This window comes from Dermochelys coriacea, chromosome 2, assembly GCF_009764565.3.
Source record: "Dermochelys coriacea isolate rDerCor1 chromosome 2, rDerCor1.pri.v4, whole genome shotgun sequence".
Classification (NCBI taxonomy): Eukaryota; Metazoa; Chordata; order Testudines; family Dermochelyidae; genus Dermochelys; species Dermochelys coriacea.
Genome location: NC_050069.1, coordinates 25381392 through 25409232, shown reverse-complemented (window position 1 = coordinate 25409232; position 27841 = coordinate 25381392). Strand labels below are relative to the sequence as shown.

General features: G+C 41.4%; 1 protein-coding gene across 1 annotated transcript in view; it reads left to right on the top strand.

Annotated features, from left to right (window-relative positions):
• DEPTOR (DEP domain containing MTOR interacting protein) overlaps positions 1–27841 on the top strand; it is a 138205-nt gene that overhangs the window by 72668 nt on the left and 37696 nt on the right. The window contains 3 exon segments of the mRNA XM_043507402.1: positions 1194–1372; positions 25301–25486; positions 26401–26535. Coding sequence (XP_043363337.1) covers positions 1194–1372; positions 25301–25486; positions 26401–26535 — 500 coding nt within the window.

The following is a 27841-nucleotide window of genomic DNA, read 5'->3' as shown; positions in this document are numbered from 1 at the left end:
TCTGAGTCCAAGTCAGTTGACCCAGGCTCTCTGCAGCTGTTACAGTCTTTATTGCAGTGTGGACACATACCTTAAAAGACCAAGTGCTGAATTGCCCAGTACTTTCAGGTGAACACTGTGGTACAGTGGTGGAGTGATGAAGTTAAGCTTTGATCAGCCACTGTCTACATTTCACTTTAGTTAATAAACAAAGTTAATGTTTCCAGTGCACTCTGCATGGCATTTTACACAGTGCTGAAATTCATTCTTACCGGTCATAAGTTGATTTACAAATAGGTTTTGGACCGTAACCTTTTAGCAATATAAAATAGAAAGCATTTCCTGTAGGGTGAGGCAATCATGAACATGGAATTAACTTGATTGTGTTCAAAGGGGGGAAAACACAACATTGTAGGATGCTTTCCTCTTTGGGTACATGTTTTGATCTCAAAATAAATTGGCCTCCATTTAAAATGATTCTCCTTGTGTGGGGAACATTTTCTGGATTCTGATTACTATCTTTTTGTTTTGTTATACAACCCTCACCACTTTGTAACCAATATTGGTTGGACTGTAAGCTTTTCAATGTAGGGACTCTCACGTATTTGTATAGTGTCCAGCACAATCATAGTCTGGGGCCTTGAGCCATAAATAATAACAAATAGCAAGTAATTTAAAAATAGAGGAACAACAAAGTTTGATTTTTTTCAAGCAAAGTAGCTGGCTCACAGAGAGAACACAAGGTAACTAATATACCCCATTACACTAGTGCCTTGAATGTTCTCAATGACGCTAATAAACAAAGGAGGACCTAACAGAAAGACAGCTATGCTTAGTTCAACTTCATAAGATCACATGTTACTCAAATAGCAAAGGCATGTATTGCTAAGGAAAAGTGTTTTCAGTTTTATAAATGTGTATCCAAAACACTGGGACAGTTATTTTTTGGTAAGTTTATTTCACAATATCTGTTTCAAGACTCCTTAGACATCTGTTAATAGCCCCTTTGGCTTTCTGAATTGCAATTCCCAGTTTCACATGATTAGCCTGAGAATGTTTTTGTTTGTTTTTAGCTTTCCACATACCAGTTTATAATTAAGAACTGTGTCAGACAATAAAAAGTTGCTTCTGTTTGCCTAGTCTACAAAAATGGATCAGGAATTGCTTTCTGAAGAATTGCTTTCCCCGTATATTTGTTTTTCCTTCCGTGGCAGGCTGATGAATTCTGAGAACACACTTTTACTAGCCAGGGAAGAGGAGAGTGTCAAGTATGAACGGACCTTCATGGCATCTGAGTTTATTGAGTGGCTGATCCAGGAAGGAGAAGTCACAACAAGGACTGAGGCAGAACAACTTGGCCGTAGACTGTTGGAGCATGGAATTATACAGCACGGTGAGGAATTTACTGCCTGATAACAAAAAGCTACACTCTTCACAACACTTTGTCCATGCAGGATCATGTAAAGAGGTTGCAGATTGTGTTATTTGGTCCTAAAACATTTCCAATTCTAACTCCTATCTAAATGATAGATGGCTGTATACTTATTTTTAAGAAAGAGTGGAATTTTCAAAAGCACTCAAAACCACTAGAATTTGGGTTTGAGTTGCTAGTAACAAATAAGTAATGAATAAAAGGCAACCTTTTTTTTGGTGGTGAATAATTAAACAATGGAAGTCATTGCCCTAGGACGGGGATCGGCAACCTTTGGCACGCGGCCCATCAGGGAAATCTACTGGCAGACTAGGATGCTTTGTTTACCTGCAGCGTCCGCAGGTTTGGCCAATCGCAGCTCCCACTGGCTGCGGTTCACCATTCCAGGCCAATGGGGGCTGCGGGAAGCAGCGTGGGCCGAGGGATGTGCTGGCCGCCGCTTCCTGCAGCCCCCATTGGCCTGGAGCGACGAACCGCGGCCAGTGGGAGCCGCAATTGGCCAAACCTGTGGACGCTGCAGGTAAACAAACCGACCCGGCCCGCCAGTGGATTTCCCAGATGGGCCGCGTGCCAAAGGTTGCCGATCCCTGCCCTAGGATATAATTAAGGTAAATAGCTTAGTAAGAGTCAAAGGATTAGAGCCATAAATAAGGAGAGTTACACTAAATTACACTAGCTAGAATAAAAATTACAAGCTTTATAAATCCTCACGCTTCAGGACATGAGCATATCATAATCTGATATCAGAAAAGAATGTCCCCATCCCTATCGTATTGCACAATTGGCCAAGTAAGTTTGGAAAAGAATGGGGAAATCACTTTCACCTGAAACATTATTACAGTTAGTCCTGCACTGTATGGTCTTTGAAGGAGGGATTCAGTATCTGTTCAGTGCCCAGCACAATGGGGCTCCTTGGTGCTACTGGCACAACATAACTTGCTACAATAAGGGTAAAGCTCAGCTGTGCAGATGAAAGAGCTTTCTTGGGGGCAGCCCAAGACCATGGAATGAACTCCCCCAGGAACTAAGGACCCTCACAAACCTCACCACCTTGTGCTCTAAGTGAAAGGCGAATCTCTTTTATCTTACCTTCTCTAACATAAACATATACCAACGTGTGTGGTGTGTAAATATTAAAAAAATAAATCTAGACCACTTCACTGTACGTACTTCTCCCCCTGAAGAGGGGATGAGAGAACAGACACGTGACATGTGTTAGTCATATTGCTTAATGTGTTACTGGAAGGCGCTCAGATGCTACAGTGATGAGCACAGCATAAGACCTGTATAGATTAGAACACAATACAGATTTAACAATAATAGGTAGCTGCATGAAGCAGGGTACCAGATGAGATGGATTGTCTTTTTGTTGTTCTATGACAATACCTATAACCTCAAGGAAGGAAAAGGCCTGGTGTTATAAAGTACTTCTACAGTTCCTCTGTGACTTTAAAGTTTGTATTTACCTTGTAATTAACAGCAACTACTTCTGAATGTTTACAAGAAGCAGCTTCAAATTCTATAATTACCCTTGGTGCTAATGTCTGATTTATAGAGTGCCAACAGGTTAGGACTTAGTGAAAAGTGAAAATATTTCCCCCTCCTCGCTACAGCAACAATTATTTCATTTGTATTTTTACCCCAAGCTGTTTTTATATATAGATACAGGGTGAACTGGTTTAAAAAAAAATTGGGGATTCACTGTTGAAATGTATTCAGAGGAAAGAAAATCAGGATGGGATAGATTTATTGCAAAGCAAGCACTGTTCTCATTAACAGAATCAAAAGAATAACGAACGGTCACCCTCATGAGCCCTGTGTGGGTGCACAAAGATCCTCTCTTGCGCCCTTGCAAGGGATTGCATGCAGTATGGCTGGAAGGTGCAGGACCTGCTCCCACTGAGTGCCCCTGAGGCACTAGTTAGTTGTAAAGGGGGAGACGTGATGTGAAGGTGTTTCCTTTTCCCACACCAGCCAGTATGGAAAAGGGGTAGTTTGCTGGACCTACTGGTGTATGCTTCCTGGGTAAGCCCAGTCAACCAGGATTTTTCCTTGTTGATTCTAGATACAGTGAGTTCCTCCACACCCATCTCGTCTACTCTGTTCTGTTCCTAGTCTTACACCTGGTCCGTCTGTCTCCAGTGAGCTAAAGGGTGCCAAGAGCACAATCTACCCTGGAATTAGTAGCAAGTCTGTTGATTCAGTTTTGAAACCCATGAACCTTTATTGTTCACTCAAGGGCAATGAAAATCAGTAGCTGAACATGGGTGGTCATCTCATAAAGCTAGAGCAGAATTGTACCCAATGTAAGTGAAACACTGAGATCCTTATTCACCTTTATTTGACAAAGGTAAATTCCATTAACTTCTTAGAGATTTTGGTTGCATAAATATGGAATAAAAACTGAATCAGGGCCTGGGGACTTAGCACTATATTTGGGAATACTTTGGGCACTCTTTTAAAACAGAAGTTCGTTTTATAAGGATATTCTGTCCTACAGGTTTCACTAAAGCTGTTTATTTGGATAGGGTTAGAAATTATTTGGTGAAAGATTAACATGGATGATTACAGATTGAGCTGTAACAAGTGGATGTATCTATGTATTTTACTAAGTTGTTGCAGTTTAGTTTTCCTTAATAGTGGAGCTAGACTTGAGAGCTTTTCTTTACTAAATCATAGAATCATAGAATCATAGAATATCAGGGTTGGAAGGGACCCCAGAAGGTCATCTAGTCCAACCCCCTGCTCAAAGCAGGACCAAGCCCCAGTTAAATCATCCTAGCCAGGGCTTTGTCAAGCCTGACCTTAAAAACCTCTAAGGAAGGAGATTCTACCACCTCCCTAGGTAACGCATTCCAGTGTTTCACCACCCTCTTAGTGAAAAAGTTTTTCCTAATATCCAATCTAAACCTCCCCCATTGCAACTTGAGACCATTACTCCTCGTTCTGTCATCTGCTACCATTGAGAACAGTCTAGAGCCATCCTCTTTGAAACCCCCTTTCAGGTAGTTGAAAGCAGCTATCAAATCCCCCCTCATTCTTCTCTTCTGCAGACTAAACAATCCCAGCTCCCTCAGCCTCTCCTCATAAGTCATGTGCTCTAGACCCCTAATCATTTTTGTTGCCCTTCGCTGTACTCTTTCCAATTTATCCACATCCTTCTTGTAGTGTGGGGCCCAAAACTGGACACAGTACTCCAGATGAGGCCTCACCAGTGTCGAATAGAGGGGAACGATCACGTCCCTCGATCTGCTCGCTATGCCCCTACTTATACATCCCAAAATGCCATTGGCCTTCTTGGCAACAAGGGCACACTGCTGACTCATATCCAGCTTCTCGTCCACTGTCACCCCTAGGTCCTTTTCCGCAGAACTGCTGCCGAGCCATTCGGTCCCTAGTCTGTAGCGGTGCATTGGATTCTTCCATCCTAAGTGCAGGACCCTGCACTTATCCTTATTGAACCTCATTAGATTTCTTTTGGCCCAATCTTCCAATTTGTCTAGGTCCTTCTGTATCCTATCCCTCCCCTCCAGCGTATCTACCACTCCTCCCAGTTTAGTATCATCCGCAAATTTGCTGAGAGTGCAATCCACACCATCCTCCAGATCATTTATGAAGATATTGAACAAAAAATTTTAGACTCCGACTGTAACAGTGGGTATGTAATATTCTGTTTGTTCACCCTTACTGAATTCTAAGTCAAATGCACTCCATTTACCAGTAAAAACACTATTTTTCCCCACTGCCAACATAGTGCGTTTAATCTGGAATCTGAACATCAAACTATGTTCCTTGTAAAAAGAAAAGGAGTACTTGTGGCACCTTAGAGACTAACAAATTTATTAGAGCATAAGCTTTCGTGAGCTACAGCTCACTTCATCGGATGCATTTGGTGGAAAAAACAGAGGGGAGATTGATATACACACACAGAGAACATTAAACAATGGGTTTATCATACACACTGTAAGGAGAGTGATCACTTAAGATAAGCCATCACCAGCAGCAGGGGGGGGAAAGGAGGAAAACCTTTCATGGTGACAAGCAAGGTAGGCTATTTCCAGCAGTTAACAAGAATATCTGAGGAACAGTGGGGGAGTGGGGTGGGGTGGGGGGGAGAAATACCATGGGGAAATAGTTTTACTTTGTGTAATGACTCATCCATTCCCAGTCTCTATTCAAGCCTAAGTTAATTGTATCCAGTTTGCAAATTAATTCCAATTCCGCAGTCTCTCGTTGGAGTCTGTTTTTGAAGCTTTTTTGTTGAAGGATAGCCACTCTTAGGTCTGTAATCGAGTGACCAGAGAGATTAAAGTGTTCTCCAACTGGTTTTTGAATGTTATAATTCTTGACGTCTGTTTTGTGTCCATTCATTCTTTTACGTAGAGACTGTCCAGTTTGACCAATGTACATGGCAGAGGGGCATTGCTGGCACATGGTGGCATATATAACATTGGTAGATGCGCAGGTGAACGAGCCTCTGATAGTGTGGCTGATGTGATTAGGCCCTATGATGGTGTCCCCTGAATAGATATGTGGACAGAGTTGGTAACGGGCTTTGTTGCAAGGATAGGTTCCTGGGTTGGTGGTTCTGTTGTGTGGTTGCTGGTGAGTATTTGCTTCAGATTGGGGGGCTGTCTGTAAGCAAGGACTGGCCTGTCTCCCAAGATCTGTGAGAGTGATGGGTCGTCCTTCAGGATAGGTTGTAGATCCTTGATGATGCGTTGGAGAGGTTTTAGTTGGGGGCTGAAGGTAATGGCTAGTGGCGTTCTGTTATTTTCTTTGTTAGGCCTGTCCTGTAGTAGGTGACTTCTGGGTACTCTTCTGGCTCTGTCAATCTGTTTCTTCACTTCAGCAGGTGGGTATTGTAGTTGTAGGAATGCATGATGGAAATCTTGTAGGTGTTTGTCTCTGTCTGAGGGGTTGGAGCAAATGCGGTTATATCGTAGAGCTTGGCTGTAGACAATGGATCGTGTGGTATGATCTGGATGAAAGCTAGAGGCATGTAGGTAGGAATAGCGGTCAGTAGGTTTCCAATGTAGGGTGGTGTTTATGTGACCATCGCTTATTAGCACCGTAGTGTCCAGGAAGTGGATCTCTTGTGTGGACTGGTCCAGGCTGAGGTTGATGTTGGGATGGAAATTGTTGAAATCATGGTGGAATTCCTCAAGGGCTTCTTTTCCATGGGTCTAGATGATGAAGATGTCATCAATGTAGCGCAAGTAGAGTAGGGGCATTAGGAGATGAGAGCTGAGGAAGTGTTGTTCTAAGTCAGCCATAAAAATGTTGGCATACTGTGGGGCCATGCGGGTACCCATCGCAGTGCCGCTGACTTGAAGGTATACATTGTCCCCAAATGTGAAATAGTTATGGGTGAGGACAAAGTCACAAAGTTCAGCCACCAGGTTAGCCGTGACATTATCGGGGATACTGTTCCTGACGGCTTGTAGCCCATCTTTGTGTGGAATGTTGGTGTAGAGGGCTTCTACATCCATAGTGGCTAGGATGGTGTTTTTAGGAAGATCACCAATGAACTGTAATTTCCTCAGGAAGTCAGTGGTGTCTCGAAGATAGCTGGGAGTGCTGGTAACATAGGGCCTGAGGAGGGAGTCTACATAGCCAGACAATCCTGCTGTCAGGGTGCCAATGCCTGAGATGATGGGGCGTCCAGGATTTCCAGGTTTATGGATCTTGGGTAGCAGATAGAATACCCCTGCTCGGGGTTCTAGGGGTGTATCTGTGCGGATTTGTTCTTGTGCTTTTTCAGGGAGTTTCTTGAGCAGATGCTGTAGTTTCTTTTGGTAACTCTCAATGGGATCAGAGGGTAATGGCTTGTAGAAAGTGGTGTTGGACAGCTGCCTAGTAGCCTCTTGTTCATACTCCAACCTATTCATGATGATGACGACAGCACCTCCTTTGTCAGCCTTTTTGATTATGATGTCAGAGTTGTTTCTGAGGCTGTGGATGGCATTGTGTTCTGCATGGCTGAGGTTATGGGGCAAGCGATGCTGCTTTTCCACAATTTCAGCTCGTGCACGTCGGCGGAAGCACTCTATGTAGAAGTCCAGGCTGCTGTTTCGACCTTCAGGAGGAGTCCACCCAGAATCCTTCTTTTTGTAGTGTTGGTAGGAAGGTCTCTGTGGGTTAATATGTTGGTCAGAGGTGTGTTGGAAATATTCCTTGAGTCGGGGACGTCGAAAATAGGATTCTAGGTCACCACAGAACTGTATCATGTTCGTGGGGGTGGAGGGGCAAAAGGAGAGGCCCCGAGATAGGACAGATTCTTCTGCTGGGCTAAGAGTAGCCATTACTTGTGCACGAGCTGAAATTGTGGAAAAGCAGCATCGCTTGCCCCATAACCTCAGCCATGCAGAACACAATGCCATCCACAGCCTCAGAAACAACTCTGACATCATAATCAAAAAGGCTGACAAAGGAGGTGCTGTCGTCATCATCATGAATAGGTCGGAGTATGAACAAGAGGCTACTAGGCAGCTGTCCAACACCACTTTCTACAAGCCATTACCCTCTGATCCCATTGAGAGTTACCAAAAGAAACTACAGCATCTGCTCAAGAAACTCCCTGAAAAAGCACAAGAACAAATCCGCACAGATACACCCCTAGAACCCCGAGCAGGGGTATTCTATCTGCTACCCAAGATCCATAAACCTGGAAATCCTGGACGCCCCATCATCTCAGGCATTGGCACCCTGACAGCAGGATTGTCTGGCTATGTAGATTCCCTCCTCAGGCCCTATGTTACCAGCACTCCCAGCTATCTTCGAGACACCACTGACTTCCTGAGGAAATTACAGTTCATTGGTGATCTTCCTAAAAACACCATCCTAGCCACTATGGATGTAGAAGCCCTCTACACCAACATTCCACACAAAGATGGGCTACAAGCCGTCAGGAACAGTATCCCCGATAATGTCACGGCTAACCTGGTGCTTTCTTTGTCATCATCTATAAAGTTTCACTTGACACTAATTGACATCCTTGTTGGCAGTACAAGCAGCAAGGACATGGATTGAATAGGAATGGAGAATGAAATTCCTCCTTTCCCAAAATGTGATCTCTAGCGAATAATATTGTTAAATATGCATGAAACAGAATAAAAAACACTTCACTCTTCTATATTTTTTTATTATACTGCCTCTGCAATCATAAGTTTGATAGAACTAGTCTTTATCAAGGTAATTTTCCATCTATAACTAAATAGTGCCAGTTTATTTATTGATACCTGTTCTCATTTCCGTGACTTCAGAAAAATATTTTGCAGCTGAGTCAGTATTTGACTCTTCTTATATGCTGAGCACAATTTCCTTTCATATTTGTCTTCATTTTAATCAGTCAGCCTCAAACCAGATTTCACACATGAAGCTATTAACTATGCTTAATTTTAAAAGGGAAACTAGGTATTTGAAAGGAATTATGCAAATATTGTAGAAAGGTGAAATGTTTCAACTTCAGAAGTGTTGTACTATAGCCAGTTGATAGACAACTTGGGGTAAATTTTCAAAAGGATCTCGGACTGACCTCCCTTTGTGCATGCATAACTTTATACACACTCTGATTGAATTTGAAAATGGCCTTGTTAACCTCTACAGTATTTGTACAAGCAAATGTGGTTTCATATGAGTATTCTACTTTGCGTATGCAAGTCATGATTCACAAAAATTGCATGCCCTAATAGAGGTCATAGCCTGAAAATTTGTCCCTTTGTGTACTAGGGCAGCATATCCTGTACATCTCTTAATGCTTGAGTTGCCACTGACAATTACCTGTATTTAGTCTGCCTTTGCAACCACTGATTAAATTAATCAGACGATTGGAGCAAAGATTCTATAAAAGAATGAGAAGCATGTCTGTGCATGCATAAAATGAAAAGAGCACAGGACAAATTTTGCAGCTTTATAAAATTCCACTTCTTAAGACATCTAGACACATTGAATGCTTTAACATTCAGACATAAGAGTGTTTTTACACACAGGGAATCTGTCATATTTTATCTAGAGTTGGAAGCACTGGGACAGATTATCTGCTGTGACTAAAATTCTCTCAGTTCAATGGGCGGCAGAGGGGTGAGAGGAGGTGTGAGGGAGCTAGTTACAGCTCTCAGTTTGCCCAGTTCTGCAATAGGTTAGAGCAGTCCCCAAGCTGCTCTAATCCAGGGGTTCCCAAACTTTTGTCCCTGAGGCCCCCCCGTGCAGCTGCAATAGCCACCGAAGCCCACTATTAACACTTCTTGAGGAAAATTATTAATGTTATTTATTATTATTATTATTATTATTTTAATGATTATTATTTATTATTTTAATTTATTTTAATGATTACATTCGTATAAACTATAACACTTTAAATAAACAATTTACATGTACATGTTTCCTTTTCATTTTAATGTGAACAATTGTAATGACAGAAATCCCTAGCACCCAAAGAAATGTTTCAAGATCTTTGTAAGCAAACAGGTTTAGTAACACTACACTTTAAAAAAATGTTGAGAGCAAAATGCAGTGTTCAAAGAGGCAAAACATAATTTTGTCTAAAACCGAACAGTAAGCAACACAATGTTAAGAAAGTTGTTAAAAACCACATTGTGTTATTATTTGATTTTCAGACAAAATAGTTGTCCAACTTTGAACATTATATTGTGTTTTCAATTTCCTTTTTAGTGTAAAATTTGGATTTCTGTGCTAAGTAAAGACCCAACCCTAGTCTCTACTAATTAGGAAAAAATCAAATATTGTAAATAAAATATAAAATAACTTATAGACCAGGAGTCTTTTTAATGGGATGGATGTGCCTGCTTCTCCTTGCTCAGTTTTTCCAGCTGGGGACATATGTTAGTGAGGCTCAACCTGATCTCATCTATAATTTTCAGTCTTTCAGCCAGCTCAGGGTGCAGGCAGGAGTATCTAGGGGCTGTGTGCAAATAGGAGGGTAGCTCTGGGTGCAGGCAAGAGTGTATATGAGGGTGCAGGCAGGAAGTAGCTGGGGCTGTGTGCAGAGTGGGGTAGCTCAGGGTGCAGGCAGAGTTGTAGCTCAGCATGTCGGGAGGGGCTGTGTTCGAGGGGGTGCTGCTGCAGGGCCAGGCTGTGTGCCCAGTCCCTAATTGGCACAGTGGGGCTTCACTTCTTGTGGCTGTGTGTGCGCCAGGCTGGGTCATGCCGTCCTACCCAGTCACTGTGACCACCAGCACCCAGTGGTTCACGGGCACCAAGGACTACACCTACCTGAGCCTGGAGGGTGTGGCGGCCATTACCCAGCCCACGTGGGGAAAGTGATCTGGATGCACAGAGCGCCTGGCGTCGCCACTTGCTCTGCCAAAACTCCACCCATGATGGCAGACCACCCGGGACTGTGTCAATGCCTACCTTTGGACCGTGGCCTACAGTTTGGGAACCCCCGCTCAACAGATCTCGAAGGAGGGGGGAGGGGCTACAACATCAGTTGGCATATCATGGCATGTTTTTTCTGCTGAAGGATGTGGCCAGTCCCCCAAAAGACTGCTTTTAACACATGCTAGCTTGATATGTGACCTACTCCGTTACAAAGGTACAGCAATGTGAGCCTCATGGCTCATTCCTCCTGGAATCCTTTCAGGATCCCAGGACCACAGGACCAACATACTAGGCAGCATTCCTGCTTCCTGTACAAGACTTGCTGGAGAAGGATTTGGTCCTTAATTTGCTAACTTCAAGGTCAGCATGTTAGCAGTTTGCCTGGCCCTTGTAATATAAATTAATGCTGCATGGTTAGGTGAGAAGAATAAATGTGGTTGATACTGCAAAGATTGGCATGTGAGTGTTCCTCCTCTTTCACCCAGAGCCCCATGGATACGGAGTTGCAGGACTGTATGCATATCTTCAGGCTTGCAGTCAGTCAAGTAGAAGGTCTGGGATTAGATCAAGATCAAGGGATCTCAAGCTGTTAAGTGCTTTCCCTTTTAGATCTGGTTCATATTGGGAGAGGGAAGTCCTCTCCTATGACACCACTTGTGTTTGCCAGGCAGTAGTTACATATGCTCTGTGGCAGTGTCTTAAAATAGTATATTTTTAAATGCTCTAAAAATTCTCATCAAATTTAGACACATATTGATTGTACTTCACTGTATATGCAGTACAGCTTGTGCTTGTATCCAGTTCCAATTGATGAGAAATGCAGTACCTAGGAAGCAACATTCAATCTTCTTGTTTCTATACCAGATTACTCATCTCTTTCAGTGTTCCTGCTTGCCAGGCTGCTGCTTACATTTGCATGCCTGTATTTTGGATTATTTTCTCCTGGATTCACTGGGTCTGATTGTCTTGTGCCCTGCACCTTGTGTAGTCGCTGACTGAAGTGCAAAGTGAATATAAAAGGCTACCAAATCAGGTTGTTGTTTTCTCCCCATGCTTTTTGTTTCCCTATTTCCCTTTGAATTAGTCCTCTGTCATGACTGGTGTTAAGTGCTCTCAATTTAGTATCTTCTGTGAGTTTCATTAATATGTTGTTTGCAATCTCTTCCAAATCAGTAAAGAAGATTGTACCTGTGAAGCTAAGTCTTCTTCCAATTCTTTTGTAGAACTAAGACATAGTTTAGAAACAAGAGTAAGGAAATGGATGACTTTAGGTTCTGTCTTCCATTACTAGTCCCTTTTCTCTTTTAGATTATCAGTTTGAATTTGGACTGGGTCCGTTGTAGCCTTACATTACATCTGAAGATGATTGGGGGCCAAGATGAAACAGTCAATGACTTTAGCCCAGTTCCTGGTGGGAAACTGTTCACATCACAATTGTCACTAATTGGTATCTCTACTCTGAGTCTCATTTGTCATTGAACTATCCCCTATGGCCTAAAGGTAGACAGTGTAGAACAGAGATGATCCTCAGAGGTGGTATGTTTTGAAGAAGCTTGCATTCTTGCTGACTATGCTGTACTTGTTGTGGTGATAAACAAGTCTTTAGAATCCAGAGCTCTCCACCTGATAATTTCCGTTAGCACTAAAATATCTGTTTGATAGGGTTTTTGGAGAGGGCTCAGCATTTACTTCCCTGAAAGATGCAGGAATGGAAAGTAGCTCTTTTGAAGGTAGCTGGTGAGCAGAGTTCCTGTTTGAATAAGGGTTTTGTTGTAATATTATAAAATTATTATTTAAATCTGAATAAGTTTTACAATTTAAAACATTTAATCTGGTTGATTGCATTGGGCCCAATTTTGAGAGGTGCTGAGCACATGCTGATCATATTAACTTATAGCAGGTGCAGGAGCTCAGCACCTCTCAAGATTTTGTCTATTGTCATCTAATCGTCCACTGTTCTAATGGATGAAAACAAGTGACTCGTACAATAAGTATTGACTTCTGCTATCAGCTTTTACAGTGCAAGAACATGTTAAAAATGTTTTAATTTTCTTCCACTTTTTGCAAGCAGAAATATAGTAGCATTGTGTAACAAGAAACTTGCCCTAAGAAAAGGAATGCAATATTAAAGCAGCAAGGTATAATGCTGTTTTACGTATTCACCAATAAACCAGATTTGATTAAAGTTGTGTACAGACCTGAAAGTAGAAGAAAATTTTAAAAACCCTTATGATCTGATTGTCTTTTGCTGATCTGTCCAGAAGCGTCTTTAATTTATTATAGTGTACATGTTGCATTAATATATTTCTCCAATTCCCTATTTTTAACTATTGTTTTTCATTTTTTGAGTAAAACATGGCCTTGCAATGTACAGCTTCCTTAATTGCCATTCTCTCTTTTGGACTATGACTTGCTGATACTGGAGATAATTTCATTCCTCAGTTCATAACCTCCATGTTGGTAATTCACCATGTGCTTTCCTTGACTGGAATGGCTCCTAATCAGAGACTTTCTCCCTTGAAGAGTGACACAAGAATGTGCTTTATCACCTCCTCTGTTTGTTTTAATCCTTGAATCTCTTGTAATAGCTATCAGAAATTCTCCAGGTATTCAGGCCATCAGCGTCTGTGCTAAAGATCATAAAATCATTCTTTACAGGTGATGTCCCGCTTTATCTCAGTGACACAAACCTCCATTCAGCACCCTAAAGAAGTCTTAGAGACCATCCAGCACTATAACTGATTTTAGTATAATTATGACCAAATTAAAGGTGATGTCCATAGGGGCATATTCACCATAGGTTTTTTTGGTTGGTTGTTTTACAAAATTCCCCGCATCCACAAGGCTCGTTACCCTGTTTAAGAAAGCTGTCAGGTTGGTTTGACATGATTTGTTCTTGACAAATCCATGCTGAGTATTACTCATCACCTTATTTTTTTCTAGATTTTGCAAATTGATTGCTTAATCATTTGCTCCATTATTGCTCCCTTGTCTTTCCAGGTACAGAAGTTAAACTGACTAGTCTGTAATTCCCTGGGTTGTCCTTATTTCCCTTTTTAGAGATTGGTATTATATTTTCCCTTTTCCAGTCATCTTGAATCTCTCCCGACTTCCATGACTTTTCAGATAATCGCTAATGGCTCAGCTATCTCCTCAGTGAGCTCCTTGAGTATTCTGGGATGCATTTTATCAGGTCCTGGTGACTTGAAGATATCTAACTTGTCTAAGTAATTTTTAACTTGTTCTTTTGCTATTTTAGCCTTTGATCCTACCTCATTTTCACTGACATTCACGATGTTAGACATCCACTCACCACCAACCTTCTTGGTGAAAACCCAAACAAAGAAGTCATTAAGCACCTCTGCCATTTCCACATTTTCTATTATTTTCTCCCCATCATTGAGGCCTACCCTGTCCTTGGTATTCCTCTTGCTTCTAATGTATTTGAAGAATGTTTTCTTGTTACCCTTTATGTCTCTAGATACTACATTTACAAACTTTAACCTGCTTTCATGCTTTAATCTACCTGAAATACGGTGTTGAAGCAGTGAACAATCAGTACAAGATACATTATTTGATAGGAGATAAGCTACCATTGGACTTCAGAGTCCTGAACATTGGAATCCTGTTGCTTAAGTTTTTCTTATACTGTTTAAAAATGTCATATTTCGTAGATATGATGCATGAAATGTGGTTCTCTCATTACATCACAACTTTTTTTCTGACCTACAACGTGTGTGTGTGTGTGTGTGTGTGTATACAGGGACATATCCTCAGCTAGCGTAATTTGGAACAGCTCTAACAATTTACACTGAGAAGCTGTCTCCTTGTTTATATGAGACACTCTGAAACTGAAACAGTTCAACATTACATGCACTGCGTGTGGAAAGTGAAATGTTTGCAGTACAAATGTGGAAACAATACCATTTTGGTTTGTGTCCTAGCAAGAGCTTAAACATCTGTTGGAGTATGTACAGAGATGGTTTTATCTACAGTTCAAATAAAATATACATATTCATAAGGCTAGAAATATATGTATCATGTTTATATAGTAGGGAAAATCAAGGACCAATAATTGGCTGTCTGCTTATTGAACGTGTGGGCAAACGTTCTGACTCTTCCTTAGCTTGAGAGAGCTCCAAACAGATGTGATTCATCAATGTTTAGGAAGAAACTAGTTTGAATAGGTACCATTATTAAAACACATTTGCAGATGCTAGATTAGCTGTAGAAAAACAGGAAGCCTTTGAGAGGAAAAGGAAAAGCACAATCCAATGAAAAATATAGTGCCATTTATTTTCATCTTTTAGCGTTTGCATTGTGAAAAGCAGCAGGAATGGACAAAGGAGAAATGGAATTTGCAGAGTCCCAGTGGCTGTATTTGGCAGTGGTGGGTGAAAGATATCAAGACTCTGATTGATAGAGCCCTGCAAATCCATGGATATCCTCTTTATATCCACATATGCGGATGTGGATATTGGAGGACCATTTTTGTGGATCGTGGCTAGATGCAGATCCAAATTTTATATCTAAAGCCCTGCAAATCTGTGGATATCCGCTTTATATGTGTGGATATCTGTATCTACAGATCGTTTTTGCAGCTCGCAGATCATGGATCGGATGATCCATGCAGGGTCTGTGCAGGGCTTTAGTGATTGAGTGTATGGTGAATACTGGGTGACTACAGAGCAAGGGCCTAATTTTGTTTTTAAAGTTTGCAGGCTCACCCTGCCAGAGCCTCATGCAAAAGTGCGCACACGTTTTCAACAAGTTGGCCCTCATTCTGTTTTCTGTCTCCAAGACACAGAAACTGAGCTGGCAAAAGGCCAGAGGAATAAGAGGCAGCTCAGAAAGCTGTGTATTCTCCTCCAAGAAGGGCAGTTAAAGGGCACTGTTATTTTATAACTATGATATTAACCAGGGCACAATCTGGACTGACAGACAGCTGTGTTCCCTCAATTCACCAACCTGAGGTGCCTCTTACATTGCTTCGCTGTGAAAGCAACCACTCCTGGTCTGCTCACACACAGCCTTCGGCATGTAAATCACTCCCTGCTATACTGTATGAGCTCTATAGCCAGCCACTCATGAATTACATTTCAGGGAAACACCAGCATATTCCCAGTCTCAGATTTCCCCCCAGAAATGTGTGTCTTGTACTGCCCAGGACCCTCCTGGACAACACAAGCTCATATAAAGTCCATCATTTTGTTAATAGAAAATGATGTGCACAAATCTTGTTATCCCAAATGAAGTTTCCCAAACACTTCAATGTAAACACATACTGGTTTAGATAAAACAATAAAGCAAGTTTATTATCTACAGAAAGATAGATTTTAAGTGATTACAAGTAATGAGGCATAAAAGTAATAATTTGTTACAAGTAAATAAAAGGTAAAATATATCTAATATATAACTTAACAAGCTAAACGAATTCAAAGCAAAGGTTTCTCTCACCATATGCTTTAGCTGTCTTACTGGCTGGAATCCTTTTAGCCAGGACCCCCTCCCCCAGTTCAGTGTTGATTGCCTTGTCCTTCAGTTGTTGTTGCTGCTGTGTGTAGAGATGAAGGGAGTGATGAGTTGGGGCATCTGTTCCCCATTTTTATATCTTTTCCTCCTCTTGAGAATCATCTCCAGCTGGGGTTCAGGAGACAGAAAGTCTGTGTGACAGGAACTTCCAGCAGCTTCTTTGCCCAGATGTAAATTTCTCACTCACACCCTTTTTCCTGCCAAAGAATGGCCACTTAATCAGGTGATAAGCCCATCTGATTTTGTTGACACCTGGCTAAGACATCAGTTTGCCTTTTGTCTTTGAGGAACTGGTTTCTACCTGCTTTTCTAAACTTGGATTATGTCTCAGTAATGTTATACAGTAGAATCTTATAAGTTTATACAATGTTGCCACACATATTTCACCAGGACAATAATGATCAGCACATTATGAGTTTTTAAATGATACCTCACAAGCCATACTTTGTACAAAATCCATTATAGTTTTGTAAAAAGAATGAACATAGGGATACAGACTGTCACAATAATGTTCCTTTATTGTCTGCTTTTTTAAACACTAGTTCTTCTTGGGGTAGTGTGCAAAAGTGAAGAATCAAAAAGAAATCAGAGTTGATCCAAAACATTTCATAGGAGGGGTGTGGAAAAGCCAGGTTAGAAAACAGTTCAGTCACAGAAGGATGGTTTATTCAATTCATGTACACCAAGCTCCTTCCCTGCCCTTTTTTAGATAATTTCTAAAAACCCTGTGCTGAGAGGCATTCCAGTTAGGATCTGCTCCTTGTCATGTATTTTGTGTGTGTGTGTGTATTATACTTGCTGTTTCTTTAGAGTGTAAACTTCAGGACAATGTTCTATTGTTTCAAAGATCAAAACATTACATTGAGGTCTGGGACCTCAATATTATGTCTTGGATTATTGCCAAAAAATATTATTTTTTGGAGGGACTAGTGACAGTTAAGGATCTGTGGCCTTTACTCCAGTTTTACACCAGCAGGTCTCTGTCATAACCAGTGGAGTTACTCCTGTTTTACATCAGTGTAACATAATGTTAGAAACAGGGCCTCTGTCTCAATTAGAAAAAGGATTAGAATTGTATTCTGTGTGCTTCTGGAAAGCAGTGTTTCTCATCTTCAGAGTAGAGTAAAGCATTTATTTTCAGCTGTGAAAAAGACATGAGACATCAGGTCTTAAAATCCCATACAGTTTGCTAACATTTTGCCACTTCTAGTCTGGCTGTTGACTTGAGAACTGCTAGCAAGCAGATTCACCTGGACATTCATAGAATCATAGAATCATAGAATATCAGGGTTGGAAGGGACCCCAGAAGGTCATCTAGTCCAACCCCCTGCTCAAAGCAGGACCAAGTCCGTTTCCTTTGCTCTGCACCAGTGACATAAAATAGCCATAATCCCATTTTAACGGGTGGTGGTAGCTGAGATATCGTCATTAAAAATCATGTGGGACTAAAACTGTGGGTGAGATTGCAGGAAAAAGATGGTTGTGAAAATTACCTGGGTTTTAAAGCATGAGTCACCTAATTTATTAAAATAGCTTTTCACATTTTATAAATCCTCTCCAGTTTTGTGAAATTTGAGTAAAGATAATGTTTGTTCTCCTGCTGTGCTTCCCTCTCACTGCAAATCTGCGAGTTGTTTGTGGCCTTTGCTGATCACAAGATTGTAGGTAAGTGTTAGAAAGTGTATGTAAAATTATACAGGAAGTTGCAATTTGTATTGTATTTTATCTGTTGTACTATTTGGCAAATAATGTATAGATAGAACCATACAAAAACTGCTAAAGCTTCAGTATTAAGAACAAAGGCTGGGATCTGTCAGGTTTAAGGGGCCTGAATTTCCTTGCACTTACACTGATGTAAATCAGGAGTAATGCCATTGAATCCAGTGCAGTTACACCCATACAAAACAGGTGTAAATGAGAAGGGAAGCACGACATGCAGCCGTATCTCTCCTCCTGTGTGTATTATCCAATATATATGTACTGATTTAGGATTTGTATGATAAATTTTAATAATTTTGTAAACACCAATTTACTGTACCTTTCCTTCTCAACCATGGGTAGGGCTTTCCTTAGTTTCATAGCTTGCCCATCTAAGTTAGTTTTAAGATTGTTAACAACCTCAACCACTGAATTACACCTAAGAAAGTCCATGCTAGGCAAGTTTGTACATCTCTCTGTGACTGCAAATTGTTTGGGATTCTTTCCTTCCTTCTCTGCTGACTAAATCAGAATATGTGATGGGTAAGCTGACTGATGAGATGAGCACCCATGCGCTGTAGGTCCACATTTAGGAAGCTTAGCAAAAGACAAGCTACTATACATTCCTGATATGTAATTTTCAAATGCCTGTAACTTGTTCAAACCAGATTACTCAGGAACAAGGCTATGCACATCTCTTTTTTTGAAGGCTGTTTCCATGCTAAGCTTCAAATGCAACCATTTCATCTGTGCGATTGTTCAAAAAATAGAATTCCATTATCCCCCATTCTCTTTGGGCTCAAAACTGGTGGAGCTATTTTTGCTCAGACACTCCAGATTAAATCACCTTTGGTCAGAGATCAGTAATGGAGAATTTCAGCCTTGAAGGTGAAGTCTTAAAGTAGAGTGACTCAGATGGAAACCATTGTGCAACTTTAGAGCAGAAAATAGTCAGTGCCCCACAGGAATAACTTTTTAAAAATACCTTATTTGACCACATAAGCACAAGGAGGCAGCTAAAATTGAGCACTCATTGTTAACTTTTAAAATTTCCTTCCTTTTTAAGAGCTTAGTTTTTCAATCTCCTTCATTTTGCATTAACACTGATATTTGGCAAGGAGCACCTATTAAGTAACACAATATCCAGGAGTCAAGTATTTACTCTTCCTGAGGCTGAGAGCTGGCACTCTGATATTTATATTTTTAACGTAGGTATAACTCAGAATTTGTAACAGCTGAGTGAGCACTCAGAATTCTGTACTTACACTGTTTATGTGAGGGGGAGAATATTCCAATTGCAAAGCATATCTTTTTGTGTTTCTACAACAGATGATGATAGCATCATTCTGAATATGTTCTTTCCAGTTATATTCACATACTAGATCAAACTCATCCCTGGCATAACTCCATTGTCTACAACTAGTTACACAAGGGATGAGTGTGGCCCATTCTGCTGTAACCTCTATCTCACAGTTACTTAGTATATTAGTCAAAACAAGGTTTATTATTGTAAGATACACAGGGATATCATCATAAGCAAATTAGGCTATGGAGTATCATAGGCAATAGTCACTCCACAATTTTAAACTGCTTTGTGACACCTGTAGTAAAATGTGTGTTGATTTTCTAAAGAAGCAGGAGTCATGATTTCTTAAGAATGTCAAAACAATTGTGCTAATAAAGGAAAGAGGGTAACAAGATAGAGAGGATATATTTACTTGAGAAGAATTGCATATAGTTCAGAAAATATTAAAATTAAACCAGAACTAATTTATTATATTTATATTAATAATTATAGATACTTGGTAATTGGAATATATATTTCCCTGTAAATATTCACATGGCCCAGCCCTATGAGAGTTGGAATAAAAATTCCATTAGTATGTTGTATAAATATAGCTTGTCTTCTTCAGCTTTAGTAGATTGTCTATGAGATTATCACAAAGAGAAGTTTCATGAGTTTGTTTTACATTACTTTGCTATGATAATACAATACTGCCAGGAATCCTCTATGAAATATTTTAATGGTCTGTTAATGGGGTGGGGAAGTAGGTACTCCTGAATTTTAGCCTTGGCTCTGACAGCGGGTCCTTCTTGTGATTATGGACAAGATTCCAAACCTCTCTGTCTCATTTTAAAAATGGGGATAATTCCTAAACTCTATTTTGTTGTTATTAAATGAGAGTATCCAAAACGATGAGCTCAGCAGAATGGGACACCATCATTAGTGATGTAATTAGAGTCTCACAACCAGGAATTGAATTGCCTACAAAATGTAAAATCCTCATCTTAACAAAGACCTTGGGGTGTTGGCTTGGAGAGCCTACAAATTCAGCACTGACATGAAGCACGATAAAGCTGAGTGACACTGGCTTTTTCTAAAACACTGTAACAGTGCTGTGTGCTTCTGGCAGTTCAAAAAATAAACAGCAAGGAGCAAAGCAAGCTGGTTCATTAGTCAGCCCTTGGAACATCACAGTTTTGGCTGATTGGCTTGACCTTTCTGTTTATTCATGAGAAACGGTATTAGTTTTCTCTAAGGCTTTGTTTTCAGTGCTAAAAAAGCATTTTCATCTTGGCGTAACAAGCACAGATAAGCTATCCTGAGGTAAAAACACAATGAAGACACAGTAAACAGCTGGATACCCCTACCAGGGATTGACCATGACAGGTTTACTTTGTGTTAAATTTAAAGTGCCTTATCTTCACCGTGTTTTTACCTTGGGATAGCTCATGTGTGTTAGGCTTTGTCTATACTGGCAAGTGAAAGATAAAACTTTTGTCATTCAGAGGTGATATAAAAACACACACACACACACACCCGAAAGACAAAAGTTTTGCTGATGACATGCGCTGGTGTGAACAGCGCTTTGTCGGCAGGAGTGCTCTCCTGCTGACAATACTAACACTGCTTGTTATGGGTGGAATTTTTTTGTCCACAAGAGAGCTCTCTCCTGGTGACAAACAGTGGCTACGCGAAAAGAAAAGGAGTACTTGTGGCACCTTAGAGACTAACAAATTTATTTGAGCATAAGCTTTCGTGAGCTACAGCTCACTTCATTGGATGCATTCCAATGCACGCCTTTTAGCGGCATGGCTGTAGCGGCTGCGTAAAAGCTGCATAGTGTAGACATAGCCTTAGTTTCCCTGAAGCAAAAAACACATGATTTTTATCAGTGAAGACCAAATTGCAGTGTTGCAAAGCACCATTGAACTAGGGTGAGGCACTTCAGCAAAATGCCCTTAACTCTGAGATGACCTGCAGGAGGTGGGAGGAGTGGTATGCATGATATGCACAATACAGTTCCAAAGGCTCCTGCAGCTTGCTTGTTCCTAGTTCCTCATTGGATATGTGACTTTGTTCCTACTGATTTATTCAACTGTTACTCATTGTGAGGTATTGATCTCTTCCATTACAATACTTTCCTGCTTATGGCTGTTAGAAAACATAAACAGTATAAGTTTGACCGCCATCAGCCTGATTCCTCTGGAGGAAGCAAGTCTATGAGGAATCCCCTCCCTTAATGTAATGGAGAGCTCCAATTGAGCCATGCTATCACTGATTCCTTTGCTTCTGTGACACTCCCTGCCCACACTCAAAGGAGAGGTTTTTACAAAATAGCATGGTCGTGGCTGTTGCAGCCTCTGGCTGTGTTCTCTTCCCCCAGTTGCCACTCTACCTGCCTGATACTTGTTGTATATCTCCCTGTCGGCATCTTATCTTAGTAGAAATGTGTTTTTGAGGAGGGATTTGAATGAGAAGGCAGTGGCCTTGCACACTAACATAGGCAGGGCCTCCCATGCTTAGAGGTGGAGTGGAAGAGAGCCCAGGCTTTTGTGAGAGAGGCAGACAAACAAGCAGACAGGGCTGGCATCATTCATTCTCATATAATACCAGTGATGAGGACAATGTAAGTACTTATGTAGATAGAAACAGGGCAGGATATGGGTAGTTAGAAGAGCATCAGCTTGGGGGACAGAGAAGGGAATTGGGTGTTGGACGGCTGGGCTGCATGGATCACAGGACTAAGGTCAATCTTTTCTATTTATGGTCTGATATTGCTAAATGATTTTACTTACCTGTTGTCACAATTCAGGGCAACTGAACCTTTGTTCCCTTTCTGTGATCCAGCAAGGGCAGGCTCCCCAGCCATTGGCTTATTTGAGTGGAGACATGCGTCTCTCTCTCTTCTGAGCTGTTATCTCCAGGCTGCACAGCTCTCTGACTATATTGTGAATTCACCCAGCAGGACAGACTGCCAAAATGGCCAGCCACTGCATTTTGCTTTCTCTTCAGAGACTAATAACAGAGAAATTGCCAACAGTTATAAGTCACCGCACAGCTCTTTCTGAGCAAGTACATTGTATTTGTAAGGTAAAAGCATTACAGGGAAAACATCAAAAACAATAAAAGAACCTACACATGGACTAATAAGATTACCAGACACCCACCTCACACCAACAGTGGTTCTGGCATGTGAGCAGTCCTTAAAAACCCCACACAAGAGTTTTCTGGTGGTTTCAAGTTCATAACCCATTTTTGCCTAGAACAAAGAACACCCGTGAAAAGTTTAGTGCCTCCTGTGTATAGTTAGGGGTTCTTTGATTTGGAGTTTCCAGGAGTAGACAATCAGTAGACAATCGGGTTCTCTCCCCAGGGTATAGCTTCAAAAGGTTAGTTTCAGAGGTGAGAATTTATTGTCCTTTTGAATGTTATGATGCTTTCCGGAGATTGCATTAATTCTCTCATAGAAAAGTTATGTACAGTTCCACAATAACACATAAACAAAAAGAAAAGGAGTACTTGTGGCACCTTAGAGACTAACAAATTTATCAGAGCATAAGCTTTCGTGAGCTACAGCTCACTTCATCGGATGCATCCGATGAAGTGAGCTGTAGCTCACGAAAGCTTATGCTCTAATAAATTTGTTAGTCTCTAAGGTGCCACAAGTACTCCTTTTCTTTTTGCGAATACAGACTAACACGGCTGCTACTCTGAAACACATAAACAGTTACATTTTCAATACGATGGACCCCAAAGGTATTCAACTTAAGGTCATAAGTAGGGCCCTACCAAATTCACAGTCCATTTCTGGTGAATTTTACGGTCAAGAGGATTTTAAAAATTGTAAATGTCATGATTTCAGATATTTAAATCTGAAATGTCATGGTGCTCTAACTGTAGAGGTCCTGACCCAAAAAGAGGCTGTGTGGGGTTCACAGAGTTATTGTAGAAGGTCACGGTATTACTACACTTACTTATGCACTGCTGTTGGCGGTGGCGCTGTATTCAGAGCTGGGCAGCTGGAGAGCAGCGGCTGCTAGACAGGAGCCAGGCTCTGAAGGCAACAGCACCACCACTAGCAGCATAGAAGTAAGGATGGCATGGTGTGGTATTGCCACCCATACTTCTGTGCTGCTGTGTTCAGAGTTGGGCCCTCACTCAGCAGCAGCCACACTCTGGCCATCCAGCTCTGAAGGCAGTGCAGAAGTAAGAGTGGCAATACTGTGACACCCTACAATGACTTTGTGACAGCCCCCCTCTCCACAACCCCCTTTTGGGTCGGAATCTCCAGTTTGACAAATGCTGGTCTCCCCTTTGAAATCTGTATAGTCAGTGGCAGATTAGTCACTGGGCCAATGGGATCCATGCACAGGGATCCCTGCCAATTGGGGGGCCCAGAAAAATGGGCACCCCTGCACCCCGGCCTGGTCCACCCGCACTCTTGCCAGGGAGCAGGGTCTGGGCACGGGGCTGTGCCCCGCTCCACCCACCCAACACTCCTGCAGGGGAGTGGAGTTGATAAGTGGAGTCAGGGTGTGGGGACTTGCCCCCCTCCACCCATCCAGTGCTCCTGCCAAGGAGTGGGTGGGCAGGGAGGGGCAAGCCTCCGTGCCCCGACCCCATTTCCTGTGCAGGAGCGCTGAGGCAAGTGGGGGGAACTGCAGGTGGATGGGGTGGGAAGAGGCCCCCACTTGCTCTGACCCAGGGTCTCAGAAAACCGTAATCCACATCTGTGTATAGTATAGAGTAAAAATACACAAAAGACCAGATTTCAAGGCGGAAAGCAGATTTCACGGTCCATGATACATTTTTCATGGCCGTGAATTTGCTAGGGTTCTAGTCATAAGGTTTAATTTAATTAAAAAAGGTTTATCCAGGTTATTATGGGAGATTGCCCTTCTTTGTCACACCTGTACTGCATATTCTTTCTTGAGGAGCAAACGATAAACGGAATTCTGGATTTTTATCTGTAAATTTCTGCTTTTTTTTTTTAGAAGGTTATAATGTGTATATTATGCCAAGATTAATGGCAGAATTTATGAATGCTGTATAAAATAATACAGCTCTAGAAGAATTTAATGGGGATAATATATAAAACTAAACTGTGTGTCCAAGATTATTAGGAATAGTAATATCAGAGCAAAAATATAATTCACAAACTAGACAAATCCTAAGTCTTAGGTGAGAAATAGTGATCCAAAGAAATGATTTCCATGGGAAATGATCAGAAGACCTAAATGAAGATAGAATCAGAAAGCCCAGTGGGATCAGTCCCAAATGAGTTCCAGTATCTCTGGGTCCTGGCACTGAAACTTATTCTCAGTGGTGCATTTTTCAGTCCATAGCTCTTAAGCGGCGGCACACAGCAATTCCTGTGTTGATAGTGAACATGCAGATATTTTGATTGTGCTGCAAGCAGCAATTACTTTCTAAATTCTTCCGCTGGCTCCAGTTGGACTTGGGATTCGCTTTCAGTGTCAAGGTCTATGTAATAAGACTTTTTTTATTGTATAGAATATTTTTTGCTGGGTACATGGCAATCCTATCCTGGTACCTCACTACTGCTAATGACCCTGCCACTCCTGGTGAGTTAACAGATCAGGAGCAACTAGAGCAGGTCCACCCTGCAAGCGAAGATGAGATTGTAGCATGGGTAGGCATACCTTTAATCTAGCTAGCCTAGATAACAATAATAGCGTAGATGCGGTGGCACTGGCTTCAGCCCAAGTGAGTGGCCCAAGCACTAGCCTATAGGAAGCCTGGGTACATAATCAGGCAACTAGCCTGCACTGAAGCCTTTGCCACCATGTCCACACAAAGCTATTGTTACTCATGTTAGTTAGATTATTGTTAGCACAGTTATAGCCATCTGTGCTACAATCACACCTTCACTGGGAGTGTAGACGTACCTTTAGAGTGCTGCTATCACCAAGGAGGATGCAAGCATGGAAACAGCAACCTCATGTATACTATATGCTCCCTACTTTGTGTTCTGCCAGACAGGGAGTTTTCACTCCTTTTTCTCTCCCCAGTGTCCAACAAGCACCATTTTATGGATAGCAACCTGCTGTACCAGTTCAGAATGAATTTCCGCCGGCGACGGAGGCTGATGGAGTTGCTCCCTGAGAAATCCCGTTTGATGCCAGAAAGTCATGACAGTCCCTTTTGCCTGCGCAAGCAGAACCATGACAACAGAAAGCACACCAGTTTTCAGTCAGGTGACTCCTTGGTTCTGTGCCTTTAACTTCTCCATTGTTTAACTTTTCCTTGAAGAGGTGTGATTCCTAAAGCTTGGCCCCCTTCACTTTAGCATGAGGCAGATTTAGCTGAAGAGAAGTGCTCACTGCATCATCCATGAATAAATATTATATCCAGTAAACAGGTTCTTCGGCCTGGTTGGCTTTTCAGAAAATTAGCTGCCTGTGTTGTTTGTTTGCTCTTGTATAAATAAAAGATTTCAGATTTACATTTTTCCACAGGCAGAAATCAAGCAGCTTGGACGTTTTTCTTTTTTATAAACTTGCTAAAAAGTTTTTTAAAAGCAAAAGTGTTTTGGCATAAACTGTACGTTGTAGTTTGGGGGGAAAGAATACCTGAACAAGTAATATACTACAGTACACATTAGGAAGCAGGATGAAAATAGGAAGAAAGCAGGGGATAACTGCAGAAAATATTCTGCTTATTAAAATGCCTATTTCACTCTATTGCATTGGCACCTAGAAATCACAGTGATGGAAGCTTTACAGAGAATTAAATTAGCTAAAATGATTCATGTGGTAATCCAACATACCAGAGTAAAAATATAATCTTCATGTACAATTCAAGTATTCCTGCTAGGGTGACTAGACAGCAAATGTGAAAAATCTGGACGGGGGTGGGAGGTAATAGGAACCTATCTAAGAAAAAGACCCAAAAATCGGGACTGTCCCTATAAAATCGGGACATCTGGTCTCCCTAATTCCTGCAGCACATAGGGTGAGCATTCTGACTAGGCAGAGTGTGATAGTATGATTATACTATTATAAATGAAAGCATGTTCTGATGTTGTTATTTTAAACAAAGCAGGGGAAATGTGCCAAAAGAATCAAGACAATTTCCCTTTCTCTATGTATTTTCTGTCTTCTTTGCACAGTGAGTCCCACCAAGGAGATAAAGATCGTATCAGCCGTAAGAAGGAGTAGCTTAAGCAGTTGTGGCAGTAGTGGTTACTTCAGCAGCAGCCCTACCCTCAGCAGCAGTCCCCCAGTATTATGCAACCCAAAATCTGGTAAGCAGATGGAATTGGTATAGATTAGACAGCATGCAGCTCTCTCTAAAGAGAGTGAGGGTAAATGAGTGACTGTTTGTATTTCTTCATCTAAGTTTGTCTTTTGAGGCATATTTTAAAGATCGATAGATTCACAGATTTTGCGGCTAGTCAAATCTTTATGATTATTTAGTTTGGCCTCCTGCATAACATGAGCTAGAGAACCTCACCCAATAATTTCTGCATCAAACCCATAACTTTGTTTGAGCTAGAACATATCTTTTTAGAAAGATGCCCAGCCTTATATACACTCTTACCTCCGGATTGCCGTATCAGCTGCCAAACATAAATTCGTCTCAGTTACACAGGTGTGACTTTGCTGGCATTGAATGGATGAGAAGAAAACATAGGCTTTGGTAACCACCCGAGTTATTGTGTAAATCACATAGCCAGAGCAAGCCTAGCAAATATAGCTTTGAAGATGTTAGGGAGAATTTAAACCCTTAAATTAGTTTAGATTTTACACCGCTCTGTGTAAGAATTTAAAGGCAGTCAAGGTTCAAGTCTATTTTCTTTTTAAAATTATTTCCTCGGTCTGACCACAAATGGAAGGTCAGCCATGCATTCATCCACGGCTAAGTTGAAATTGTTTGCACTTGTATTTTTATGAAAGGAAAAAGTAGATCAGGAAACATATTCTTTCAGCCTCTTTCTTTGCCCCAGAGGGAGTCTTGAAGGCCAAAGCAGAATTTCTTGCTCTCCTTATTACCATTAACTTTTTCCAACTCAATATTATTGTGGCCTGCGTGTTCTGGATTCAGAAGTACACATGGCTGGCTGAAAATCAAAATGTTAATGGAACTTTAGGAGATTATTATTCACTCCTTATTCATGGCCACAAAATACCATGGTTTCACTGAGGTAGCCCTTTAAAAGGGAGAGTAGAGCATGGGGCTGCCTCCTCAGTGTGGTGCAGAAAGGGGTTCTGAATGAAGGGGGAGTAGGGTGTTGGAGCAGGCTGGGGAAGGGGCCAGTGGCTATGTGTAAGCATGATCTTCAGTGGGGCTATTCAGACTTGAAGTTACTGATAGAGGGCCCAAAGGGGCCAGTGGCTGCTGTTCAAATCATAGGCTGTTTATTCAGGTTCTGTGCAGGAGAGGGGTGAACTTTACTCAGTATACTCAGTATAAGTAGTAGAGATACAAAGAGTGGTAAATTTTTTTTTTCTGGCCGTTAGAGCGGAGGTTCTCAAACTGTAGTCCGCGGACCACCAGTGGTCCGTGAGCTCCATTCAGGTAGTCAGCGGATAGTTCCCTCTAAGGTGCGC